This window comes from Cuculus canorus, chromosome 5 (assembly GCF_017976375.1).
Source record: "Cuculus canorus isolate bCucCan1 chromosome 5, bCucCan1.pri, whole genome shotgun sequence".
Lineage (NCBI taxonomy): Eukaryota > Metazoa > Chordata > Aves > Cuculiformes > Cuculidae > Cuculus > Cuculus canorus.
Window position 1 is genome coordinate 34,861,972 of NC_071405.1, and position 24,812 is coordinate 34,886,783.

At 38.4% G+C, this 24,812-nt stretch overlaps 1 protein-coding gene across 1 annotated transcript; it reads left to right on the top strand.

Moving 5' to 3' along the window:
* Positions 1 to 23,670: 23,670 nt before the first annotated feature.
* On the top strand, positions 23,671 to 24,812 carry PTH (parathyroid hormone). Its single transcript, XM_009563813.2, has 2 exons — positions 23,671 to 23,756; positions 24,539 to 24,812. The coding sequence occupies exons 1-2, from the start codon at positions 23,671 to 23,673 to the stop codon at positions 24,810 to 24,812; spliced, it is 360 nt and encodes a 119-aa protein (XP_009562108.1).

A 24,812-nucleotide genomic window follows, 5' to 3' on the forward strand; every position in this document is an offset into this window, starting at 1 on the left:
TTTGCTTTCTGAATTATTTAGGATTTTAAATTATTGCAGGCAGAAAAACTTAGAGCAAAAGAGACCTGTTTTAAAAGTGACTAATGGAGCAGGTCCTAGAAAACAGAAGCTAAGTTACTCCTAATATCAGGTCTTAGAAGAAAAAAATCCAGTACTAGAACCACAGTGAACTAAGATTCTTCAGTGTTCTTTCTGTAAAGCTTTATTCACTAATAGTGTCACATTAAGGTTAGAAAAGCAGCTGTTGAGTCATTCCTGTCATGAAACAATGCTCCACGCATTATTTTCTAGGACTTCTTGTGTTGCAGTCTCTAAGTTTCAGCTTTCTTTTCTTTACTAACTAGGGTTAGCAAATTCTAGAGTCTCAGTTGCTTTTGCTCAATGCACTTGGATATTAAAATCTTGTGCTATCTGAATTTTGATCTTGTGCTATTTGAAACTAAATAGATTCCTTACATGTTGGAACACTGACTCTGCTGAAAAAGAATTTGACATCCTGATCTTCATCATGACCAACTGGGTGGTCCACTTTACCTAGAACTTGAACAGCTAGTTCTTACAGAAGAAGTTTTTGTTCTTTTCCTTAACCTCAAGGGAAGGGAAGGAGGGGAAGGGAGAAAGAATGATATGTTGCAGTAGGGTTTACTGTAATCTATGCTTCGAATGAAAGAAACAAGATGGCCCCTGCATAGTGATCACTACAGGAGAGAGAGGACAAAGGAAAAGTTTAGGATGTATTTTAAGTTACTACAGAAAGTAGGCAAAGCTACCCATTCCCCGAAAGTAAACCTAAATTTCAGACTTATCAGCAAGGCAGTGCAGGGTTCCGAAATCTTCCTTTGTTTCATTTTTAACCAAAATATTCCCACATGCCACAGCTGCATGTGGCAGAAGATATAGGAAGCGAATGGTGGGATCAAGAGAGCCTCTTAATGATGCATATCACCTCAGGCAGGGCTCTCTCTGAGAAGGAATATGCATGAGTTTTCTGTTGAAAATAAAAAAGGAACTCAAAAGAATGCATGGGATTTAAAAATTATGTAAAAACTTGCCTTCTGCCCAAAGACAACGGACATTGTCAGGAATCTCTGAGACACAAGAGTCAACTCTACCTTCCACCATAATATGTTAAGGAGAACGCTGAATAGAAATATGCAAATGCAGATCCACACAAACCACACGGCCAACAGTGCAATTCATTCTTAGAAGAAAATATTGAGCTCTGTTGCTAAAATCCCAGAGTTACGACCCAGTTTTGTGCTCGTTTGAGACACTCAAAGATCACATTTGTGCCGCTAGCAGTGGTAATTGTGAGTAGTTCCAGCTCCAGAGCAGCTGTATACACAGAGAGAGTGATATGTGCACATGTTGCACAGTTGTACAAGCTGGTATTGCTATGACAATATGTAGCTCTCCCACTTACCCAGGAAAAATATGGCTTCTCCAGCGGAAGGCCCTTGGCTGTCCACTTACACCATGCTTATTCTCAGCTATGAAGCAGAGCCTTGTCATACTTCCTTCCTAGAAAGACATTAAGGGAGGACACTCTAGCAACATGGAAATCAATAGCTGTGGTCTCTGTTTAAACGAGTGAGCACTAATTCATCTACACACACACTCTGAGCATAATTTTAAAGACTTTGAACAAAACAAGTAAAACATTTGCCTCTGCTTTCCAGATTGTAATATCATACTATTACCTGTTTGGAACCGATATTATTTAACCATGAAGGTATTATTTAACTAATGCTCATTACATGCTTTAAAGTTTTATAGAATGTGAACCTTTCTATCAGAGAAAAGTATTACGCGGTTTCAGCACTGATTTTCCTAGAATTAAAATAACTTCCTTCTGCAATCTAGGGTTATCAGTTATCTGAATCTAACATGTGGTACACTTGTATGCATTCTAGCCAGTTTTTGCCTTGCTCTTTCGAGTGGATTTAAGCTAATTTTTAGAGAATGATGAAAGCTGCAATAAAAAAGCGAATAGAGCTCTTTAATCTCAACGAGAGAGCACCATCTAGAGGCAAATAACGTGCTCTGTACCAGGAGGAGTGTCCCCAAGATTGCAACAAACTGACAAACTGCTTTTGAATTTAATTTGAGAGTACTTTGAGAAAGTAATCTCAAAATTCTCTGTATTAAGGGATTTTTTTTCTCCTAGAATGTATATTATTGTGAAATGGAATAATATAGTGTGATGTCTCCAGTGACTTCTGCAGAGAGAGTGATGTGAGAAATGAGCAGCCAAAAAATTATAATCATTTTATGACACCCATCGCTGAAGAAGGATGCAATCTTTCTTCCAGTTCTCTGGAAACATGATTACAGTTGCTCTACATACTGAAACATATGATATTTATGTGCCCCATTCTGAGACAAGTGTTAAGACAAGGATTTCTTCAAACAACAGTCAATACTAGAGTATTTCACCATCAGCATCCACCTGAGGGTATTTAGACATCCTTTCACATGCAGTAAAGACCATTTCCATTTGGATTGCTTGTGAGGTTGTTCTTTATATAGTTTATATCTGATATAGTTAATATCTGATAGAAGATTATTGGAATTGCTAGATTACGTGGCTTCACAGCTCGTATGCATAGGCAAACCAGATGTAATCCCACTGAAATTGTAGAGTACCTTGGTTTAAACTGCAATGAATTAGAAATAAACTAAGCCTCCAGAATCACAGAATCATAGAATCATAGAATAGTTTGGGTTGGAAGGGAACTTAGAGATCATCTGTTCCTCCTCCCACTGCCATGGGCAGGGACATGTCCGACCAGATCAGGCTGCTCAAGGCCCCATCCAACCTGGCCTTGAACACTTCCACGGATGGGGCAGCCACAACGGCCTTTGGCAATTTGGTCCAGTGCCTCACCACTCTCTTAGTGAAGAGATTCGTATGACTAGACTAAATCTGTTCTCCAGTTTATAGCCTTTCCCCCTAGTCCTATTACTACAAGCCTTTGTATACAGTCCCTGCCCAGGTTTCTTGTAGTCACCTTCAGGTACTGGAAAGTCACTGTAAGGTCTTCTCTGAGCCTTCTCTTCTCCAGGCTGAACAAGCCCAACTCCCTCAGCTTGTCCTCATGTGGGAGGTCCTCCGGCCCTCTGGTTGTATTTGTAGCCCTTCTCTGGACCCGTTCCAACAGCACTATATCCTCCTTATGTTGAGGATTCCAGAACTGGACATGGCACTCCAGATGAGCTCTCACAAGAGAGGAACAGAGGGGCAGAATCACCTCCCTCGACCTGCTGGTCACTCTTCTTTTGATGCAGCCCAGGATACGGTTGGCCTTCTGGGCTGCAAGCGCACATTGCCGGCTCATGTCAAGCTTCTCATCAACCAGCACCCCCAAGTCCTTCTCTGCTCTCAAGCATCCTGTATTGAAATGGGGGATTGCCCCGACCCAGGTGTAGGACCTTGCACTTGGACTTGTTGAACCTCATGAGGTTCTCACAGGCCCACTTCTCCAGCTTGTCCAAGCCCCTTTGGATGACATCCCATCCTTCCGATGCGGCAACTGCAGCACTCAGCTTGCTGTCATCTGCAAACTTGCTGAGACTGCACTTAACCTCACTGTCTAATATCATTGATGAAGATATTGAACAACACCGGTCCCAGTATGGACCCCTGAGAGACGCCACTTGCCACGGATCTCCATCTGGACTTCGAGCCATTGACCACTACTCTCTGAATACAACCATCCAACCAGTTTCTTATCCTCTGGACAGTCCATCCATCATATCCATCTCTCTCCAATTTAGAGAAAAGGATGTTGTGGGGGACCATGCCAAAGGCTTTACAGAAGTCCAGATAGATCTTATCCGTTGGTTTTCCCATGTCCATTGCTGTGGTTACCCCATCATAGAAAGCCACTATGTTTGGTGAGGCAGGACTTGCTCCTGGTGAAGCCATGCTGGCTTTGTATTTATGAAGACTGGATATGTTCATGACTCCTTAGGTGATTTTGATTTTTCACTGCAAGGTATCTTGGGTAATCTGTACCTTATGAAAAGAAACACGACATGCTACTATACCTATAAATTAGTGGAAAGTTATGTCTATATACTCGTGGTTCATATTACAGACAATGAGTCTGCTTTCTTAACAACTATCAGTTGCATCCATAAGATTTTGAAGTAATTCAAACATATGCACAGCTCTCAGAGAATAACCAATTAGAAAAGGGCAATAATACTAACTATATGGTTTCTGAATGCAGCAGAAGGATGACCAGACCAGATCCCTAAGTTACTATGGACTGTGTAGTATCACAAACTATATCTACATCATCATGGAAAAATCACATTTAGATTCTGTTCTGCATCCTACACCTGCTAGGTCTAGGATATTTTCACAAAGGTACACTTCTTTAGGTATAGATGAGATGTATCAAGCTCAGATATCATTACAAAAACTGAAAAAAAAATCCTCATAAAATAGCTGTTACTTAATAATACACATTTTGCTTAAGAATAACTAAATACCAGTTCCTTTGGTAATGATTTTTTCATTCAGAATTCTGTTCTATGTTTTTTCAGAGTCTTGTTCAATACGCTTTTAATAAACATTCCCAAATTAACAAACACTCTCAAACAATCACATTGTTGTATGAGATTTGCAATTAACCAATTACCTATGCCTATCTAGCCCAGAGAAAGTATCATTTTAGCCTCCACACAGGTACCTCCACACTACCTATAATATAGTTAGCTCAAGCCGCACCAGTATCAATAAGAACATCTTCAGAGAGCATTTTTTTTTGTGCTGCAATGCCACAGTGAAACTCCTTCCACAGGCGTTCATCATGGCTTGCTGTACTAAGTAGCTAGATTACAAAAAGCTTGAATGTGTCTATCCACATTGTAATATCACCTAGCTGTGCAGATATGCCCTGGAGAGACATTTTATGTCATTACAGTCTACTTTATCAGTTCAGCGTAGTCTCACTGATACCATAGCAATACTAAGTGCTTATGAAGATTTCTCCAAGTCAGGGTGATGCAGCCCCTGATTCTGCAGCCCTGTTACTTTCCACTTCTTGCTCTTTTTCTTCCTGTAGCTCCATTCCCTTCTACCTCTCTCCATAATTAATAAGGGGTAATTTACTGCAATGGACATTTAAAGGTGGCCAGCAAAAGACTTTCTAAGACTTATAGTTATTCTTTTTTTTTTCTTTACATTACATTGGCTAAAAGAAAAACAAAAAGCCATTTTGTTCAAGTGAAAGAGTTCTTCTCCCACCTTCCTCGCTCTCACCTCACTTCGTTTTACTAACCTTGTCAGATCTTCTTCCTGGAGACAGGTCTGACCCCTTTCCTTCATCATGCATTGTACATGCAGACAAAGAGATAACAAATCTCAAATAACTGTTCCCTTCTTCAGTTGATTCACTGTTTGCACTGGTTAAACAGGAGCTGAAAAAGGCATTAATGACCATTTAGTGAAAAAAATCTTTCAGATATTCATCTACTTTCTTTCTTTCTCTGTGAACCTACTATTTCTTTTTCTGTCATCATGAAGTTTCCTAGGTTGGATAAGGTCTTGATTTTATTAATAAAGTACTTTTTACACTTTGTACTTTTAGTGCTTCCTTAGTGTTTGCTAAGGAGAATAAAATCTATGAGGTCAGGGATTACTTTTTCCTATTCAATTTGTGTCTGGAAATCATGTCACCTGCACTCAGCACCTGCAGAGGGTCAAATATGTAGCACATGCTTTCTGAAGCTTGATTTGATTCAGCTTCCTGTGCGAGGAACAAATGTCACTTGACAAAATGTCACAAAATGCAGTTGTGTCCACTCCTTGTAAGCCTAGCAAAGGGCAAAGTTAGCTTTGAGCATCGGAGGAGAGTTGAGAACTTTCTGGGACTGCAGTTGAAATCTACTTGAAGGACAATTCCAGGTCTAATGACACTAGAAGATGACAGAAACCAAGGATATTCTAAGGATCAAATTATATCCTCGAGGATACATGTGAACTTCCCCAGGGAAATCAACATGAAAGATACACAAGTAAAATTAATTATCATTGGGAAATAAGAAACTATCAGGACATTTGGGTACTGTGTGTTTTGGGGGTTGAGGTAATTTTTTTATGCTGAAGGAACTAAGTAGAGAGTAGAGAAATCACTTTAACGTACATCAATGGTTCTCATTTCTTATATGTTGAATCACATGATATAGCCTAAGCCCTAAAAACCTGAAAGATAAATGTTTTAAAAAGTTTCTTGATTACATGGTTTTAAAAATATTTAAAGTTCTGTTTCCATGAAAATCATGTGACAGTTCTGAATAAGGAACAGTTTACCATAGTCCATTTTTGTAATGAACAGATCTTTGGAGATGCATAATTTTGAAGATTAAGATTTAGGATTAAAGCTCCAGGAGACTTTATAGCATCCTTCCAGTACTTAAAGGGGGCCTACAGGAAAGATGGGGAGGGGCTTTTTGTCAAGGAGTACAGTGATAGGACAAAGGGTAATGGTTTTAAGCTGAAAGAGGGGAGATTTAGATTATATGTTAGAAAGAAATGTTTTCCTGTGGGGGTGGTGAGGCACTGGCACAGGTTGCCCAGGGAATTTGTGGATGCCCCATCCCTGGAGTTGTTCAAGGCCAGGTTGGATGGGGCTTCGAGCAACTTGATCCGGTGGGAGATGTCCCTGCCCATGGCAGGTTGGTTGGAATTAGATGATCTTTAAGGTCTCTTCCCACCCAAACTATTCTATGATTCTATGAATTTATTACTGCATCGGAATACCGATGTAAGTGCTATTGGGTAAATAAGATATTGTGCAATTACTCTTACTGCATCTACTTGCAGCTGCATGCTCACATGCATAATCCATGCAGTTCAATATTTGTAGCTGTGACATCTAACTGGGAGGAGTCATCAGGTAAGGTGGTAACACCTTAAAGCATTCTTTTGAAATCTGTAAGTGCTCATCTGTCAACACTTAAATCAACCATATAAATTAGCTACATTACAGTCTTGATTCAACCTTTGTACAGCTCACAGTTCATTGACTTCATCAGAATTACTGCAGGTTTAACTTGGTCCAGTTTCTCTCTGTTAACGCAGAAGTGACTGTGGAAAGGTTCTGTCATACTCTGTGTTATTCGCACAGCAAATTGTTCAGATATTTTTTCTTAGGACTAGTCCTTTGGGCTATCTGTTTTCTTCTCACACGTGATAAATTTACTTCTCAATAATATGAATAAGGCATCCTATATTTTTGGTTTCAGTAGCAAAAGCAAACCCATTCACTGTGTTCTGGCTGATAGCTGCACGGCCAAGCCACCAAGTTAAAGAAACCGTTTCCCTTCTCTCCACGAGAGGGAAGCGTTGCTAACGGCAGCCTCAGACACAGGGCAGTGCCTGCACTCAGATGCTGGTTTGGCTGTCACTCAGGAGGTAACTGTGTGCTGCATCTGTTCTATGTGTCACAGAGAAATGTCTTTAAAATAAAATACTGAGAAAAATGTTTCCTCTTTATAGATATTTTGCAGTCTATTATGTCCTCTCTAGCACTAAAATCTGGATAAACTTATATTTGATAGTGTACTAATCAGGCTCTGCTACACAGAGTTGACCTTGCTCAGCTTTCTAATATATGCAATAACTGAAGAATATGCAAGATGACATGTTAAGATGACAAGCAATTTACCCCCAGCTTCTTAGCATTTTTTCACATGTCCCCAGCAAGAAAACCCCTATCCCTGTTGGCAGCGCATCAGACACTTGAATACTTTGTTGTGGATGTTATCAAAGGAAACAGCCATAGTAAAGAAGGTCCCCTGCTCAAATATCAGTTAAACCCTAAATTCCATAACTTATCCATATGCTAGGAGACTCTCAGAAACCCATGGCCTCCCTAAAATTTCACCAGCTCTGCAGGGGCACAATTTACAGGCCTTTGTTTAATTTAAACTTGCATGTTTTTGAATAAACTCCTAAGTCCATTGATGATGTCAATAAACTGACATCATATATCAATATTTAATATAAAATTGACTTAACTGAGACTAAGCTTCCTGCTGTGCATCCCTACCTTTACAATGATAAAAGAACTGCCTTTGCTAAGGAATGCCCAGTTGCCTCTCAGTACGGAAAGCCAGGAGCTAGGGAATTTGATCTGTAGGCCAAATTCTCCTTTAAGGATCACGGGCACAAGTGAAGGGAGTTTTCCCAGTGAGAATGTTAGCCCTGTAAAAGCAGTGCTCTCTGAGGAAACTTATACAAGGTTCTGTGCTTGTGAAACTGTACCAATAAAAAAAAAAAAAAAAAAAAAAAGAAACATCCTGACAGTCCAATTTTAAGGGCCACTTAAGAAAATCTGCTCCATCTAATTTACTTTGAAGGAAGCCACTGCTACTGAACTCTTGAAAATGTTGTCAGAGCTCTTTTAGGTCAGAAACCAAAAATATTGAACATACTATACTCTTTGCATACACCGAGTGAATAGAAGGGCATCGTGAAGTGCTGCTTCTCCTTGTTGAATGTGTGATTTGGACAGCATGGTAACACCTCCTCCCACATAATATTTTGTACCTTTGAATTGTTTTTCTGGTTCTGAGAAAGATCTCTGAAGAAATCAGAGGTGACCTGTACAGATGTAAGCATAACATGAGCCTAGGAAAACGCATGCTAGGCAAAGAATGACCTTTGTGATACATCCATCTCAGCAGATCCATCCTTGATTACAAACATTCATGACACATCATTTTAATTATAATGGAACACTTATTGTTGAGATACTGCAAATACTCAAGATTTTCAGAAGCTTCTGTATTTGAATGTCTTGCTAGTACTTGCTGAAACCCCTTGAGAGGCAATAATTTTCTGTGAAACTTGCCAAAGTCAACTTGTAAACTCATAGCCAAGATTTTGCATAAAAAAAATCCTAAATAAGGTAAAACACATCATGGATTAAAAAAAAAAAAAAGCATAAGTTATTTCCTTTCACATAAATACTTTTTCAGTATCTGGAATATTTTTCTGATGAAAACAGAAAGTGAGGGGACAAAATCTTTGTGGAAAACTCATGCTTCAGTGGATGACATCTCTTGACATGTGGTATTCTTAGAAATACAGAAATTACTGAATTGGGTCATATTCAAGGTCCGTTTTTTCTTCTTTATCTACTACTTTTTCACATATTCAAATAATTCTGTGAGATTAGAGGTAGGATCTTCTTTGTTCTTTTTGGTTAAACTTGCAATGTTTGGTTATTGCATTTTAGTTTTTAAGGCAACCAATGTACCTAAATAATGCTTACTATTTTACAGTCACCCTAAAAGCCTTTTTCACACCAATACAACCAGTTCACTGTTATCAGAGGCAATTTCTATTGAATTTTTTACTTAGTGTAAACAAAACAAAATATTGAAGACCCTTTAATAATCTTACATAACTTGTTCCTTTCTCTAGTTACTACATCATTTTCCTTGTAAATTAATGCTACTATTTCAGCTTCCTTTGTAGCACTAAAACTTTATTATTTTCAATCAACTTCTCCTTGTATCTTTAAATATAGTAAATTGTCTTTTTTTTCCCCTTGCCTTTTATTTTGCATATGAAACTGCTCTCTAACTGCCTCTGACTAGAATCCTTTTTTAAAAAATAATGTTGCAGAGACAGTCAAAACTGTCATCTAACTTGTCTGCATGTCTTGCATATATTCTTCTTTGCTTCAGGAAGGATGATCCTGGAAACTGCAAGTCAATCAGCCTTTCTTTTGTTCCTGTACAATCACAGAATGAGTCTTGGAAGCCATTTCTAGGCACATAAGGAGAAAAATGCCACAGAATATTCCTCATGGCATTAGCCAGCCTGATTGCCTTCTATAATGAAATGCCTGTGGGATGAGGAGACAAGGGTGGATGTTGTCTGCTTTGACTTTAGCAAAACTTTTGACACAATCTATCACAGTATTCTTGTAGGAAGATGGGACTCAGTCTAGTCCGACGGAGTACTAGATGGATGAAAGCTGCCAGGACCAAAAAGCTTTACTTCACCTAAGGCCTGATTAAAAGTGGAGTTCCTCAGGAGTCTACTCTGAGACCTATCTTTTTTCATAACTTCATTAATGACCCAGAAGATTAGACGGAGTGTGTCTTCTACAAAACTGTCAGTGACGTCATCCTGGGGACTGCAGGTTTTTTTGAGAGCTCAAAAGCAGGCATGCCATTCAGGAGGACCTAACATTAGGTTAGAGGAATGGCTTTACAGAAACCTCATGAAATTCAGCAGGGACAAATGATAAGTCTTGCACCTGGGATGAACAAATATCTTGCGATAGTAAAGGCTGGGGACTGACTGACCAGAGAAAACACTGCTGAAAAGGACCTCACGATCTTGGTGGACAGTGAGCTAAACATGATTCAGCAGTGTACCCTGGCAGCAATGAAAGCTAACAGCATACTGGGCTCTATCCACAGCAACACAGCCAGCAGACTGAGAGAATTGATTATACCTTGTTACTCAGCACACACTAGACTGCACCTGGAGTATTGTGTCCAGTTAGGGAGCACTCAGTTCAAGAAAGATGAACAAGTTGAGCAAATCCAGCAGAGGACCACCATAATGGTCAGGGACTTGAAGAAGTTGTCCGATGAAGGGAAGTTGAGAAAAGCTTATTCAGCCTGGAAAAAGGCTTAGGAGAGACTAGCAACAGCCTTTCTGTACCTAAGGGGAGGTTACCAAGAAGCCAGGCTTTCTACCAAGGTGCATTGTGAGAGAATGAGAGACAATGTCTACAAATTGAAATATGTGAGATTCTGACTAAAGAAAAAAAGTTTCCTCTTAAAGGCAACTAAACACTAGAAAAGGCTGCTCAGAGAGCTTCTGCATTCTTTGCAGATTGTCAAGACCCAACTGGATAAAGTCCTGGATAAAGAGTAACCTTGTCTGAATTAACTGTTGACCCTGCTTTGAGCAGGCAGTTGACCTACAGGATCTCTGAGAATCTAAATTATTCTGTGAAACAGGACATACTTGAAAGCTTCTGCTTTAAAAATGTTACATGGACAGTAATCTGTTCTGAATATTGGGAAATTTAAAAAGCCCTTTGTATTGTTTTGTGGTCTGTACCCCAAAAAATAAAATGCAAGATATTTCTTTAGAAATGCAAAGTATTGATGTGATATCATCACCTGGTTAGTATAATGCTATTTACAACGCAGCGACACAAGCCGAGTGACTTCTTAACACCTGTGTTTCACTGTCAGAGAAGGACTACAATGTAAGTAAATGCCTATAACAAAGTATTTATCATACTTGTGCAGTGAGATAATACAGAGAAGTGTTTTATTACATGGAGGTGGGATTGGCACCAGCAATAACAGCTGTCACTGTGAGGCTCCCTAGAAATCCAAAAAATGACAATCATTCCATTCAGTGTTCATATTTTTGCAAAGAGCTTTTACTTCATGCTTCAAAAGAACAGAGCTATAAATTAAGCAGAACAATATGTATTCGTATTTCTTCAGAAATCTAGTAGGTAGTGTACCATACGACTGGTTATAAAAGAAGAATAAAAACCTAGGAGAGAACCACAATAGTGATTGATATAATAGTGATGGAAAGAAAGTAAGTACGTCTGGAGAGCACAAAACATCAGACACACATAGAGTGAAAATCTAGTATTACCCAAGAAGCTTAAAAAGAACAGTCTGCAGATTTTTTATAATTCCTCTGTGAAGACCAATACAGGGAAGAAAAGATGAGATTGCAACCCTAGTACAGTGGGAAGTATGTGCCTCTTGCAGGTGTGGGTCACTTGTGGCAAAGAGCTTGTAAACATTACATAATAGAGCAGTAATAGACTTGCAGCCCTGTGGTCTCCACTGCTGCCTGGAATGCAGGCCTTCACATACCAAAGAAGTCCATCTTTTGATCTCTGCAACTGTAATTCTACACAGTGGGGACCACTTTTATGAGAAAGTATCTCCACTTACACACAGTGATAAAGGGACTTTTTGTTGATATTTTGTGTCATTCTAGGCAGATTTCAGCTTTGGGATTTGTGGAAAGAATTTTCCCTGTTTCTGTTTCTCATTGGTACAGTGTGTAAAGTAACTCTTTACACACTTACTCTAACTTTACTCTAACTGTAACATCTACAAGAAGAGTCGCAGGGAGGATCCAGGGAACTACAGGCCTCTCAGTCTGACCTCAGTGCCAGGAAAGTCAAGGAACAGGCGACCTTGAGCGCTATCATGAAGCACATGCAAGAGAACCGGGTGATCAGGTCCAGTCAACATGGGTTCACGAAGGGCAGGTCTTGCCAAACTAACCTGATCACCTTCTATGACAAAGTGACTTGACTGCTGGATGGGGGAAAGGCTGTGGATGTAGTCTTCTTGGACATCAGTAAAGCTCTTGATGCACTTTCTCACAGCATTCTGCTTCAGAAATTGTCAACCTTCTGGCCTGGACAGGTGCACACTCTCCTGGGTTGAAAACTGGTTGGATGGCCGGGCCGAGAGATTGGTGGTCAATGGAGTTAACTCCAGCTGGAGGTCAGTTACAAGTGGGGTTCCCCCGGCGCTCGGTACTGGGCCCAGCCCTGTTCAATGTCTTTATCAATGACCTGGATGAAGGCATTGAGTGCACCCTTAGCAAGTTTGTGGATGACACTAAGCTGAGTGGAAGCGTGGATCTGCTGGAGGGTAGGGAGGCTCTGCAAAGGGATCTGAACAGGCTGGACCAATGGGCTGAGACCAGTGGCATGAGGTTTAACAAGGCCGAATGCCGGGTCCTGAACTTGGGGCACAACAACCCTATGCAGTGCTATAGACCAGAAGTCTGGCTAGAAAGCTGCCTGGAGGAGAAGGACCTCGGAGTGTTGTTTGACAGACGACTGAACATGAGCCAGCAATGTGCCCAGGTGGCCAAGAAGGCCAATGGCATCTTGGCTTGTATCAGAAACAGGTTGATCAGCAGGTCCAGAGAGGTTATTCTCCCTCTGTACTCGGCACTGGTGAGACCGCACCTCGAATCTTGTGTTCAGTTCTGGGCCTCTCACTACAAGAATGATGTTGAGGCTCTGGAGTGTGTCCAGATAAGAGCAACGAAGCTGGTGAAGGGGCTGCAGAATGAGTCTTATGAGGACCGGCTGAGAGAGCTGGGGTTGGTTAGCCTGGAGAAGAGGAGGCTGAGGGGAGACCTTATTGCTCTCTACAACTACCTGAAAGGAGGTTGTGGAGAGGAGGGAGCTGGCCTCTTCTCCCAAGTGACAGGGGACAGGACAAGAGGGAATGGTCTCAAGGTCTGCCAGGGGAGGTTGAGGCTGGACATCAGAAAAAAACTTTTCACGGAAAGGGTCATTGGGCACTGGACCAGTAGGTCCTTTCCAACCTAGTGATACTCTGATTCTATGATCCTATGATTCTTCCCTCAAAGCTAGTATGAGAATTACCATGAGTAAGAGACCTGTTCAGGCATTAGTGATAACACAGCGGTAGAGCACAATTTCCTGGAAGGATACTATGCCTGTACATATATCCTTAATGTGATGAGGTCACATTTGAGCATGTGTGCCTTCATATAGGCCCATTCCAATGCAATGTCCTGCCTTTACCTTATTGGGCCGCTAGGCCACTGTAGCAGTGATGTATGTGATTGCTCAGCTTGAGAAGGCAATAACTGGACATAAAACTGCATGCATGAAGGACTCCTGCAGTATTCTGTTTACACATACTTCCAACACATAACTTCATTGTAAAAGGCCCTTAGAGTTTTGGAGAGTTAGAATTTGATCCACGAATGGCATTTCCACTTATAATACACTGGGTCCAAATTTGTGTTCAGTTTCTCATCTAAGGACAGATTTCAGAACTCCAGAAAGAGATCTTCCCTTTAGTATATGGTGTTTCTTTGTTTTCCAGAGGAAGAAACACTTACCCAGCTTCTATTGTAACATTAAGTTCAAGGACAGTTTCTCAAAGGTATATGATTCAGTTTGAATATTCGCTCCCCCTCATATAACTCAACCAGGTGCATCCAGCTTAGCGTGTCGAAACCAGGCCTTTTTGACTATACCTAATTTAACTTTAGAATCAGTGTTACAGCCTGATATTTCAGATCTACTCTTCTTTTCAAATGCATTTGCAGCCAAAGTCCAAATCCTCAGAAGCTGAAAATCAGCATTGCTCCTTTGAGAAATATGACTACGTCAACTGAACAACTGCTCCAGTGGGTATTGAATGTAAGATACAGGGATGTGCGAATTTCACAGTGGTGCACAAAGAACCCAATTTGCAGAGTGAAGGAGTATGTTTAGAGAATGGAGTTATGTAATTCATTTATTTTGGGGATTAGCCATCCCTGAAGTTCTGAAAAAGGTAACTAGGTTGGCCTATTTATAGAGTCTGTTTCTATAGTTACAGCACAGATGCTAGCATGGAACAAAAACAATCTGTTAGCTCTGTGCACCTTGATAAATTTGTACTCTCACAAATGTTTATAGTATTTTCAGATACAAAGAGTTTTTTGGGTCTAGGATGCTACTATTGCCTCAATATCCATTTGCACCTTAGAATGCCCTATTTCCTATTAGATGTTTTTCAGGTCATTTGTGTTACACTGATATGCAGAGGCTCCTTTTAAAGGAGTTTCCCAGTGTATGAGAGAAGAGAAAGGGTACTAATCTTGAGCAAACTAATGCAGTAATTGCCTAAATTATTCTGATCCTTAATTTCACAAGGCTGCCAGGGATGATGGCTCAGAATTCTTCCTTTAGATGGTTTTCTGTTTTCTGAGATACATTTGTAGCATAACTGTAAAACCATGAAGCTCGTTATTAGTGCTACAGGATGATAAATGGGCATAAGAATTACAGAAAAAAAAGGAGTCCATGACCAAAGAGTTCACAATCTTGAGGTCACACAGAATTAGACTAATCACAGAAAGGAAGGGAACAGTTTGCACTGCGATAGTGTAGGTTTAGGCTGTTTCTTATAGATCCTTGCATAGTCATTGTTACCTTTTCTTAAACATTGAAAAACAGCGATTGTTTTGGTAGTGGGCAGTAAGAAGAGGGCAAAGGAGACAAGAGGAGGAATGTTATGTGGCTAATGGAGGAAAGCCTCTTCCTAACATAGGAAGAGATGTTAGAAATAGTTAGGGACAGGATTTGCTGGCATGACCATTTCAATAAGGAGACTGAAGCATGGAAAATGAATGAATTGTGATGAATAGCCAAGGACAGAATTAGTTAATTCTCACCTTCACGTCTCTATCCTGTTAGATAGGGAGATCATAGTGTAAAACAAAGGACAGAAGTAAATGAGGGCAGAAATATAGGATTAGGTCCTTCACTACTCAGCATTCTGTATTGTCATTTATGCACAATGCAAGTTAAGCAAGTTTTTATTTGTTTGCATCCTGACCCAAATATGATAGATTAAAATGAAATTGTGCAGTGCATGAAAGTGAGGATCAAGGGCTTTCTAAGAAAATTAAGATGAAGAGTCTAAATTTAAAACGGAAGGAGAGATGCAGCCTAGGAGTAGATTTCAGGCAAAGTGGAGAACTCAACAGTTTAAACAAGAAAAGCAGTAAATTGAGAGAGTCTGTATAGTTTTGTGAGGAGAAATACGTGTAATCAGCAAGCAAGATCTAAGATACATAATGACTACTATAATCTAATTAAATTAAACTACCACTCATAACAACTGATAATAGCTGACCCCTCTACTGCAGACCATAGTAGAAAAGGCCAAGGTGATGATCTGCAGAGTAAAACTCCATTTTTTTCTTCTTTTGAATCTCACTGGCTCAACAGAGCCTGAAACATAGAGAAACAAAGGAAAAAAAGCAAATAACTGTTCAGCACTGAGACCCATACGTCATAGCATAAAGTGCATTTTCTTGTAGACTATATTGTCAAATCCCACCACAGAAAAGAACAAAGTAAAAAGCAGAACAGGAAGTGATGGATGCTCAGCATGTATACAAGGTGCTAGATTTCTTGATTAGCTATATTATGATAATTACTGTAAGAATTTCATGCCAGTACTGATATTTCAGAAAGGTCTAAGAAGAAAAATGAGTTTTGAGAAAATTACTAGTCAAAATAGATGGACTTGAAATATGCATGTAATACAAATAAAATGCATGTATATAAAATGTTTTTTTAGTTCTGTAAATAAAAATTATTCATTAAAGAATTTTATTTTGACAACTATTAATAATCTGGCTAATAATCTAGTAAAAATTATGGATTAAATGAAGCAGAGAAAATACAGAAAAAGTATTATCCCTTTCAAAAACAGTATAAATGTATGAACAAATATATTAAGAGAATCTCAAAGAAACTTCAGATCAAAATATTTAACTACTGAGTTAATCTTCAAAAAATCTTCTACATGTATCTAGAATTTTCACATAAAGGAGTTTATTTCTGGGACAAGGTCTTTAATATATAACTTAGAACATTTTATTTGCTGTAATTAATATCTCAAATAACAAAAAGCTTCATATGAAATACAACATTTTTTTTTCCTTAGGAACACTGTTATTAGAGGGTCTGCATCTTCTTGCATGTTTGCGCAATTATTTTTGCCACTTCTTTTTCTTTTTCAAGCTTTTCATTTGACTAAGGACTAAGAGATTTTCAGGACATTCACTGGATTGAAGGAAAGGTCTGAAATGTCATCATTCATTTGTAAATTGTACTTGCCATTCCCATGAGATTTCATCAAGTGCCAGGTTGCTTATTTGGATGCTATCTGCTCATCTGCAGTGATGGCAAAAAATATGGGAATATGAACTTGAAATGTCTTTTCAGTAGAAAGGACAGAAAATATGTGGCTACCTGCATAAAACACGAAGACCTTCATTGTTCCATCCTGTATAATCCCAAGTCTTCATGGTTATTTTATGCAGAGCAAGCACATTCATTCTTGCAACAGTTTTGTTAGGTCAAACCTGATACTTGTAGGTATCTGCTGCTCCCTATCTCCCACTTTCAGGATCAAGTGGACACTAATATTTAATTAACCTTTTTCAGTAGATATCTTATTTTCTTTTAAAAGGATGATTTTATAGAATATGCATGTATGCAGCTGTGTGCTAAAGAGGAGGTTTCTGGTTCCTGAAGTCTTAAGACTGGGATAGGAGTGGATTTTAGAATTACCCCTGTTTCAATGTTAGATACACTTCCCCCGGCATTACTTGTGCTCTCAAAACTAGTCTCCACATGTGGCTTTTCAGGGATGCCATGTTGGTTTCAGGCAAAAAAGAACAGGAGCCCTCATTAGAGCTCCAATTACATTGCACTATTGATTGTAGATTAATTTACCAGAATTTTTATATCTGAACTAAAACCTCTACTTTCATGCACAATTTTATAAATATTTACATATTTATTTACAATACACAAACAGTATTTAAAAATGTGTCAATATGTATGTCTTGAAATTAACCATGGCTTTTCTTGTTGTTCATGATGCCCAATAGCATTTTCCTCACCGACAACTGAAGAGTCCAAGAAATACCTCATCTTCATGACTTTCCTTAACAGCCATTCTAGCATTCCTACACTCTGCTCTGGACTGTTTCATCAAGCTTCAGATTCTTCTAATTTGAGAGAGATGAGGTAAGCAGGGCTTACCTCATTTAGGCTTCAAAACAGCCATGTAATGCTATGTGAAATTCTATGCAGCCATGGTATAAGATGGCATGCAAAGTGCAAACGCTTATACATTCATGATCATATCATCAAAGCCCGGCATGTCCATGATAGGTCAACAGACAAATTCCATGATAAACTGGATAGCTCTGTTATCTAACATGGCTAAATTACATTACGAATAAAAGGAGGCGTCCGTTCAAACATTGTATGTTTTTCACTTAATCAGTGAAAACTCTAGAAATAATCTGGATTACAATTATCATTACAGTGCCCAGTTTATCTCCCCAGGTAAGCAAGTGTACTTAAAGTCAGGGAATTAAGACTAGAATCTACCGGCTTCTGTTTTCTCTCTGATCCTTTTCTCGGTGATGTTTGCATTTAATCTGTCTTTGTCTAAACGTCCATAATCTAGAAACAAACATCATCAGCCTATATTTTCCTCAGAAAGAAATCAGGGAGATTCAGGAACATTATGATTCTCAGATGAGAGACTTTATGTAACTGGAGAAAAATATACTGGCAAGCAATTATTTCCAAACTCACATTTGCCAACAACTGCTAACATCACATTCTATGAAGCAGATTGGACACAAACTAAAATTGTGACAGGCCACCATTTGATTTTCAAGTAAGTCTCTGTGCTGTTTTTTATCTAATTGGAAACTGGCATGTGGTTGAAGCTTCATCTAGCTGCAAGAACCCCAAAGGCACCTGAAGATACCCAACATTGCTTACATAAATTACCAAACACGCTGCTGTGGTATTTGAAAAGCAACAAATCTTGTCAATCAAATGAAGTTCTAAAGAGCTTACTGACTGTCACTTTGGATCTTCATTGTGTCAAGGCAGAAACATTCCTTGGACACATTTAGAAAGGTTGCCTCACCAGTCATCCAGTGTGTCACCAATTATTTTGTTCCCTCGCTTGATGATCTACTAATATGCTCTTAGCCGTAGTTGCAGTTAGAAAGCATTTTTATCTGGAACTACCCACTGGAACAAGCAAAGTGGAAAAAGCCTGATTTCGTAAACAACACAGAAATAATCTGACTGCAGTATTTAAGCCTTAAATCTAATGGATGAAGAAATCTGTAGGAATATTAAAACACCAGATTACATAATTGATAGGTGAAAATATGCTTTAGTCACTTAAGAGTATAATCCTAGAAAGCTTTGTGTTCTCTAACCATAATCCAGTAATGTACTTCAGGATATGCTTTATTTCAAGATGCAGTATAACATTTTTCCCTGATGAATAAAATATATGAAGTAGATTATAAAGAATTCAGGATTTGTAGAATACGGCCATTGTTCACTCACCTAGCTGTAAAATCTGTCTAATTGTTTTCCACTTGTTTTCAGCCCTGGAATCTGATTACATTCAATGGCACAAATTCAAAGTCAGTGGCACAACACCTGCAAAGAAAGCAACACAGATTTTTTTCATGCACAGTTGATTCAAGTATCTCTACAATCTATGAGGGAAGGTCAGGGAAGGGTAGTTCTCTGACTGATTAAGGAAAAGTCCTGTCAGAGGAAAAGGCTGTGGTGAGCTCTTCCCTCACATCCTATCATTCTGGCATCTTCACTTCTTCAGCCCTCTCCCTTTTCTTCGTAAGTGCCATGCCCTTGTTTGATGTCTATAGTGCCTCATGGCACAGAGAAGCCCTTACTGTAGTAAACACTGGAGTATTTGCTGTATTGTCTCATTTCCAGTATAACATGGTGATGAAAGAGACAACTCAGTTCAGTCTTAAATCTTGAGACAGTTTGCTAGCATACATGAAGAAATAACCACAAATCTGAAATACCATCTCCCAAGCATTACTGTATTTCAGCCGAAGTCTCATAAAAAGTTACCCATTGTCACTCATTCCTATTCCAAAGGAAAAGAAATCTCAGTACTGATAATTAATATACAGTAATTGTTTGCAATCAATTTCTGAATGAGTTGCATTTGTCTGTCAGACACCTGAAACGTTTAATGGTTTATAGTTTCTCGACTGTTCTGTTCAGTTGTACCCACTGTTTCACACATTGCCTCATTCATAGCCTGCTGTTTTCAGAATATGTAAACTCAGAATCTACTGTGTTTTCTCTCCTCTTATTCAAAGAGAAGCAAAAATTATCTCCTGTAGGTCAATACTCAGTTGGAGGCACTAGAAATGGATCCTCACTGGTAGAAGGTAATTTCTTCAGAAACTTGGGGTTTTTTCACCCATTTCGATATTGTATTTATATATACCTGCAAAGAATCATGAAAAACCTTATAATTGAGAAGATAATATTTTATTTTCATTTCTGTCTTTCTGCCTGGTTTTGACCATGGTGTCTATATAATTGGCAGTTTTAAGCCTCCTATTGAGCAGCATTTCAGCTCTGCTTTCTTGAGTTCAGCTCTTTCATTAGGAGTACTCAAAAGAGATCCAAATTTTTTGAAGAGATGCTTAAGAAAGAGAAAAATTTGAATCTGAACATGAATCTCCATCTTTCTGAAACATTAGAAGAGCTCTATACCATTTTCAGCTGTTCATTACACAGTGAATACGCTATGTGCAAACAAAAATGTACACAATTACAGTACTTTGCAAAAGAACTCCATTCATTTTGTCCATCATCTGTCATTCCCACATTTGGTATGCTGAGTTTAGCAAATATAGATGACATGGGATAAGTTATTAGGAGCTGTATTTTTAAATAATATCATTTCTGGACATCACAGATAACATTCCTAAACAAATAAGTTGTTTCTCTGCATATACAGATAAAGCTATGCCAATTTTGAACCATAATTTTAATTTTTTTAAGTTTCCAACACAAGTTCTGTTTGTTTACTAATAGTGGGGTATGTATTTCGTACTTTTATTGTTATTTTGTATCTTCACTCATGGAGGCAAAAAGTGCAATTCTATTTTGTATCCTGTATTTTTTCACGTGTGAATATCTTTAAAATATCAAGTTTAGCAACCTATTTACTACTTTTGAATAAAAATGGAAGTTAATAAGAAATCCTCTTTCAGGGTTGTTTTAAAGACTAGGTATGCAGCATGTAAGATAAAATTAAATCTTGTTTGCGGGCATTTGCACCGACATACTATAAGTTATCTGAATTGAATAAAGTATTTTCAATCACAACATCATACTCCAGTGTTTTCTCTGTCTCAGTTTTATTCAAAGCTCTGGCCAGGGGTCTTTTCCAGATTTACAGTTTGTGTTGTAAGGGATGCAGCTGCAACTAAAAGAATAACATTGGCAACAGAAATTTTATAGCACTCATTTTGCAATTTTTACTTATGTCTTATTGCCAATTTTTGCTATCAGTTTATACGATAGCATGTATAATATATATGCTGCCAGTTTATACGAAAGCATGACTTTTTTTACACACAAGCACTAGATTTTCTAATGCTTGTACTTCAGTTAATGCTTTGCTGTCATATGCCAGAGGTTCCATATGAATGCCAGGCCTCTCTAAAAATATTGCCTCGAGCGCTTGTGTTAAAGCTTTTGCATATGTTTGTTATGGTAAAATCTAAAACAGGAGCCTTTCACTATCAACTGTGTAGACATTTTTCAAATCCTTTCCTGCCATGCCATGTTCATTGCACATTTTCAGTCGCTGAAGCCTTCGGCATAGTATCCCTAGTGGCCACATCAGCTACAAATCTTCTAAGAAAACACATCACCCCCCTAAACCTCTGTACACTTTCTTTTTATGTACAAAGAAGGATATCTACAGCTAACAATATAAAGTTGGAAGCCATACCTACCCTGTTTTCTTGAGTTTGGTTAAGTGGACTATTTATTTACTTCTCGAGTTTCTATTAACTGAGAGAACCATGAGATCTCTTAGGAGCGTTTTGAAGTTTCAGTTTCTTTCTATCACCTATGCGAATCAATATTATAAAAAAATTTTTTTTACCTCTTCCAAATGGTTTGTTAAAATGCGCAGATGTAAACTTCCTTCCTCTCCTCCTCCCCACTCTCCCCTCCCCCCCCAAAGAAATATGCTGGAACTCAGAAGCAGCATCTAATGTAGGAAAACCGTCTTGCCACCAAGAATAATCTTTCTTCATACATATGGGAAAGTATTGCTAATTAACACGTTTCACTTCTTAAAATTAGGCAAAGAGTTCTACATTTCTTTCATAAAATTTATAAAGTACTAACTTATATTGCAGCCTCTTCAAATGCCTTCATTTTATCTAGTGCATTTGAGAGATTCGGAGATAGTCTTAGGTATAGGTATAACAGAACAGTGAGGGTCCAATGCTGTATTTTAACAACTTTTCAGTACCACCAGCTTCTCATTAAAAATATGATCCTCGATCATCCTGGAGCTTCTGCTCCTCCCCAGTATATTCTTTCACAAACCTAGTATCAGGCCTGAAATGACTATTCTTACTTCCCACAACTGTGATAGATGTTAACTTTTCAATATTTTGTTTTAATTTTGCATTTGTAAACCACTATCCTCACTGCTTAATTTAAGTTTTATCTGCCTGCATTTAACAGCACAAAGTTTTCATTGCAAATCCTCCCAACAGCTTCAGAGATCACGTTATCTTGTGCAGAAATATACAAGTGATAGGGAACCTGAATTTAAAAATCAAACTTCTTCACAGCTGCCCAGGATACTTTCTTTTTGCTGAGACCTTTCTTTTCCCTGTAAATGCCAAATTAACAAAAGCATCCGAGGGTGGGTACATGAGGGTCAGGAGGGTGTGTGTTGAGAGTGACATCAACTGAGACAATAAAAGGGCTTCTAAGTTGCTTAGAAGCTCTACTTTAAAGTTACATTTAAGGGGTCCACCAAACCAATTCAGTAGTCTTTAAATATACTTGACATCAAGAGACAGTCATCTGCCGACATACCCAAATCAGAAAGCTGTTTAAGATACTGTCTGGTAAGTATACTCGATTTTATTTCCAGGTTCTCTAGAAGACTTATTTAGAAAATGTTGTAATTGATAGTTTATTCATTTTTACATTTGCTTCTTTTCAGACTATATTAAAAATATAGTAAGATCGAATTGCTTTATTTTCTGAACCAAATCTGTGAAATGAAAAAATCTGACAGTGAGTTAGAAATATCTTGAAGTTAATTCAACTCCTGAATTTATAGCATTGAATTAGATGGACTCCTAGGACCATGTTCATACTATCATATAAGATACAAAGTAATAAACGCTTTTCTGACTGCAGCTGCAGAAAATATTGCAATGGCATTGAGGAGTTTTAAATTTCTTAAGTTTCAGTTACTTGGTATCAAATTTCTTAAACCGTAACAAAAAGATGCCTTTCTGGCTGCCAATCCTGAAAATACAGACTGGAAACTGATACTTGGACTGTGTCATTTCTGCCTGTTGCAGCATCAGCTCTAATAAAGATTTTTCAGTTATATCCCAAGTGGCATTTCTGCTACTACTGTACATAGCAGAGTCAATTCATACTAGCAATGCAGGGTTAGCTCTGAAAAAAAGAAGGGTTCAATTCTAATTTTTCTTACATAACTGAACAGGGAATGACATAACTCAGTAGAATTAGTTAGGCCTCTATGCAAAATTATCAAGGAGTGTGTCAGCCTAAGAATATGTAAAAGAAAAAGGAACAAAACTTTTCACTTGCTATATACAAGTATCTCAACATACTTGGAACATACAAAGTAAAATTTTTTTTATCAAAATAATAGTATTATTTGAGGAACATGGTGCTTTTCAGACATTTATCCAAGAGATGAGTATCTAGATGATGATGATGATGATGTAGGGCAACTAAGGGTAGCCAAAGTTCTTACACTTGCCTATGAAGTAACACTACACTACTCACAAAATTAGGATTAGAACTAAATTCTTCATTTGCATTCCTTGCGTTAACCCATTTCACAAAAAAAATACTTTTCAAAATCACTTCTCTGTTGTCTTTCTTCAGCTTTTTTTCCCTAAATTTCTTCAAAATTAACAGAAATTACTTGAAATACACATTCATACGCATATTTTTTTCTGTCTTTGTAGATAAAATGACCTTTATAAAAAATCTGGCCAGGACTGCAATTATTTTATATGCCATTGGCTTTATTATGAACTCTGATGGAAGACCAATGATGTAAGTACATTACTATACACTTTCAAGGTCTGGAGGATGACTTTAGCTGTTCTTGAGAACATGGTTGGTTTGTCTGTATGTACGTTCATGTGCATTTGAGTCTTTCCTTCACTGCTTTTGAACCCTTTGGCCAAGCCAGCCAACTCTGTCCTCTAGGTACAGTTGTGGAGATGTCAGATAGTCTGAGTTCTTACACAATTTTTTGAGACTAGGCAGCTGAGTAGAGGAAGAAAAATTATATAAGTGTTCTCTTAGGAATTTGATTGGTTAAGGTGCACCTCTTATTAGATGCTTGGGGGGGCCTACACAGAATAGCATGTTTTTACCTTGCGAGGATGTAGCTGAAACTAGCACTGAGACACTAACATCAATCAGCATTGCGACACAAATCCACACAAAGTCATACTTCCTTAGCTCTTGTGTTCACTGGAAACTACCAATGAATAAAGGCCATAGTTTTACTAATCAGTTACTTATTATTGTATCAGTCCTAAGCTCATCTGCAGGAGCTAAAATAAATGATATATATTCAAACAATAATGACATGAAACTGGACTACTTCCCATTTTTATGCCTTTTCAGTAATATATCCATTACCAATAACAATCCACCATCCACCCTTCTCTTCTCCAGATGTCATTCTATTCCTTACAAATTGGAAAGGTAGGTTCTAAGGCTTTATATTGTGATTCTATGCAAAAGTTCCCAAACCTGGATTTTTGAGTGAAGATCTAGCATTCAAGAGGGGCCACTATGAGTCTCTTTGCTTTTCTTTTATGCAGGAAAAGATCAGTGAGTGAGATGCAATTAATGCATAATCTTGGAGAGCATCGACACACCGTGGAGAGACAGGACTGGCTTCAGATGAAACTGCAAGACGTGCACAGTGCCCTCGAGGATGCTAGGACCCAGAGGCCTCGACACAAGGATGATGTTGTCCTGGGTGAGATAAGAAGTCGTAGGCTGCTCCCTGAGCATTTGCGGGCAGCAATGCAGAAGAAATCCATCGATCTTGACAAAGCTTACATGGATGTACTCTTTAAAACAAAGCCATAA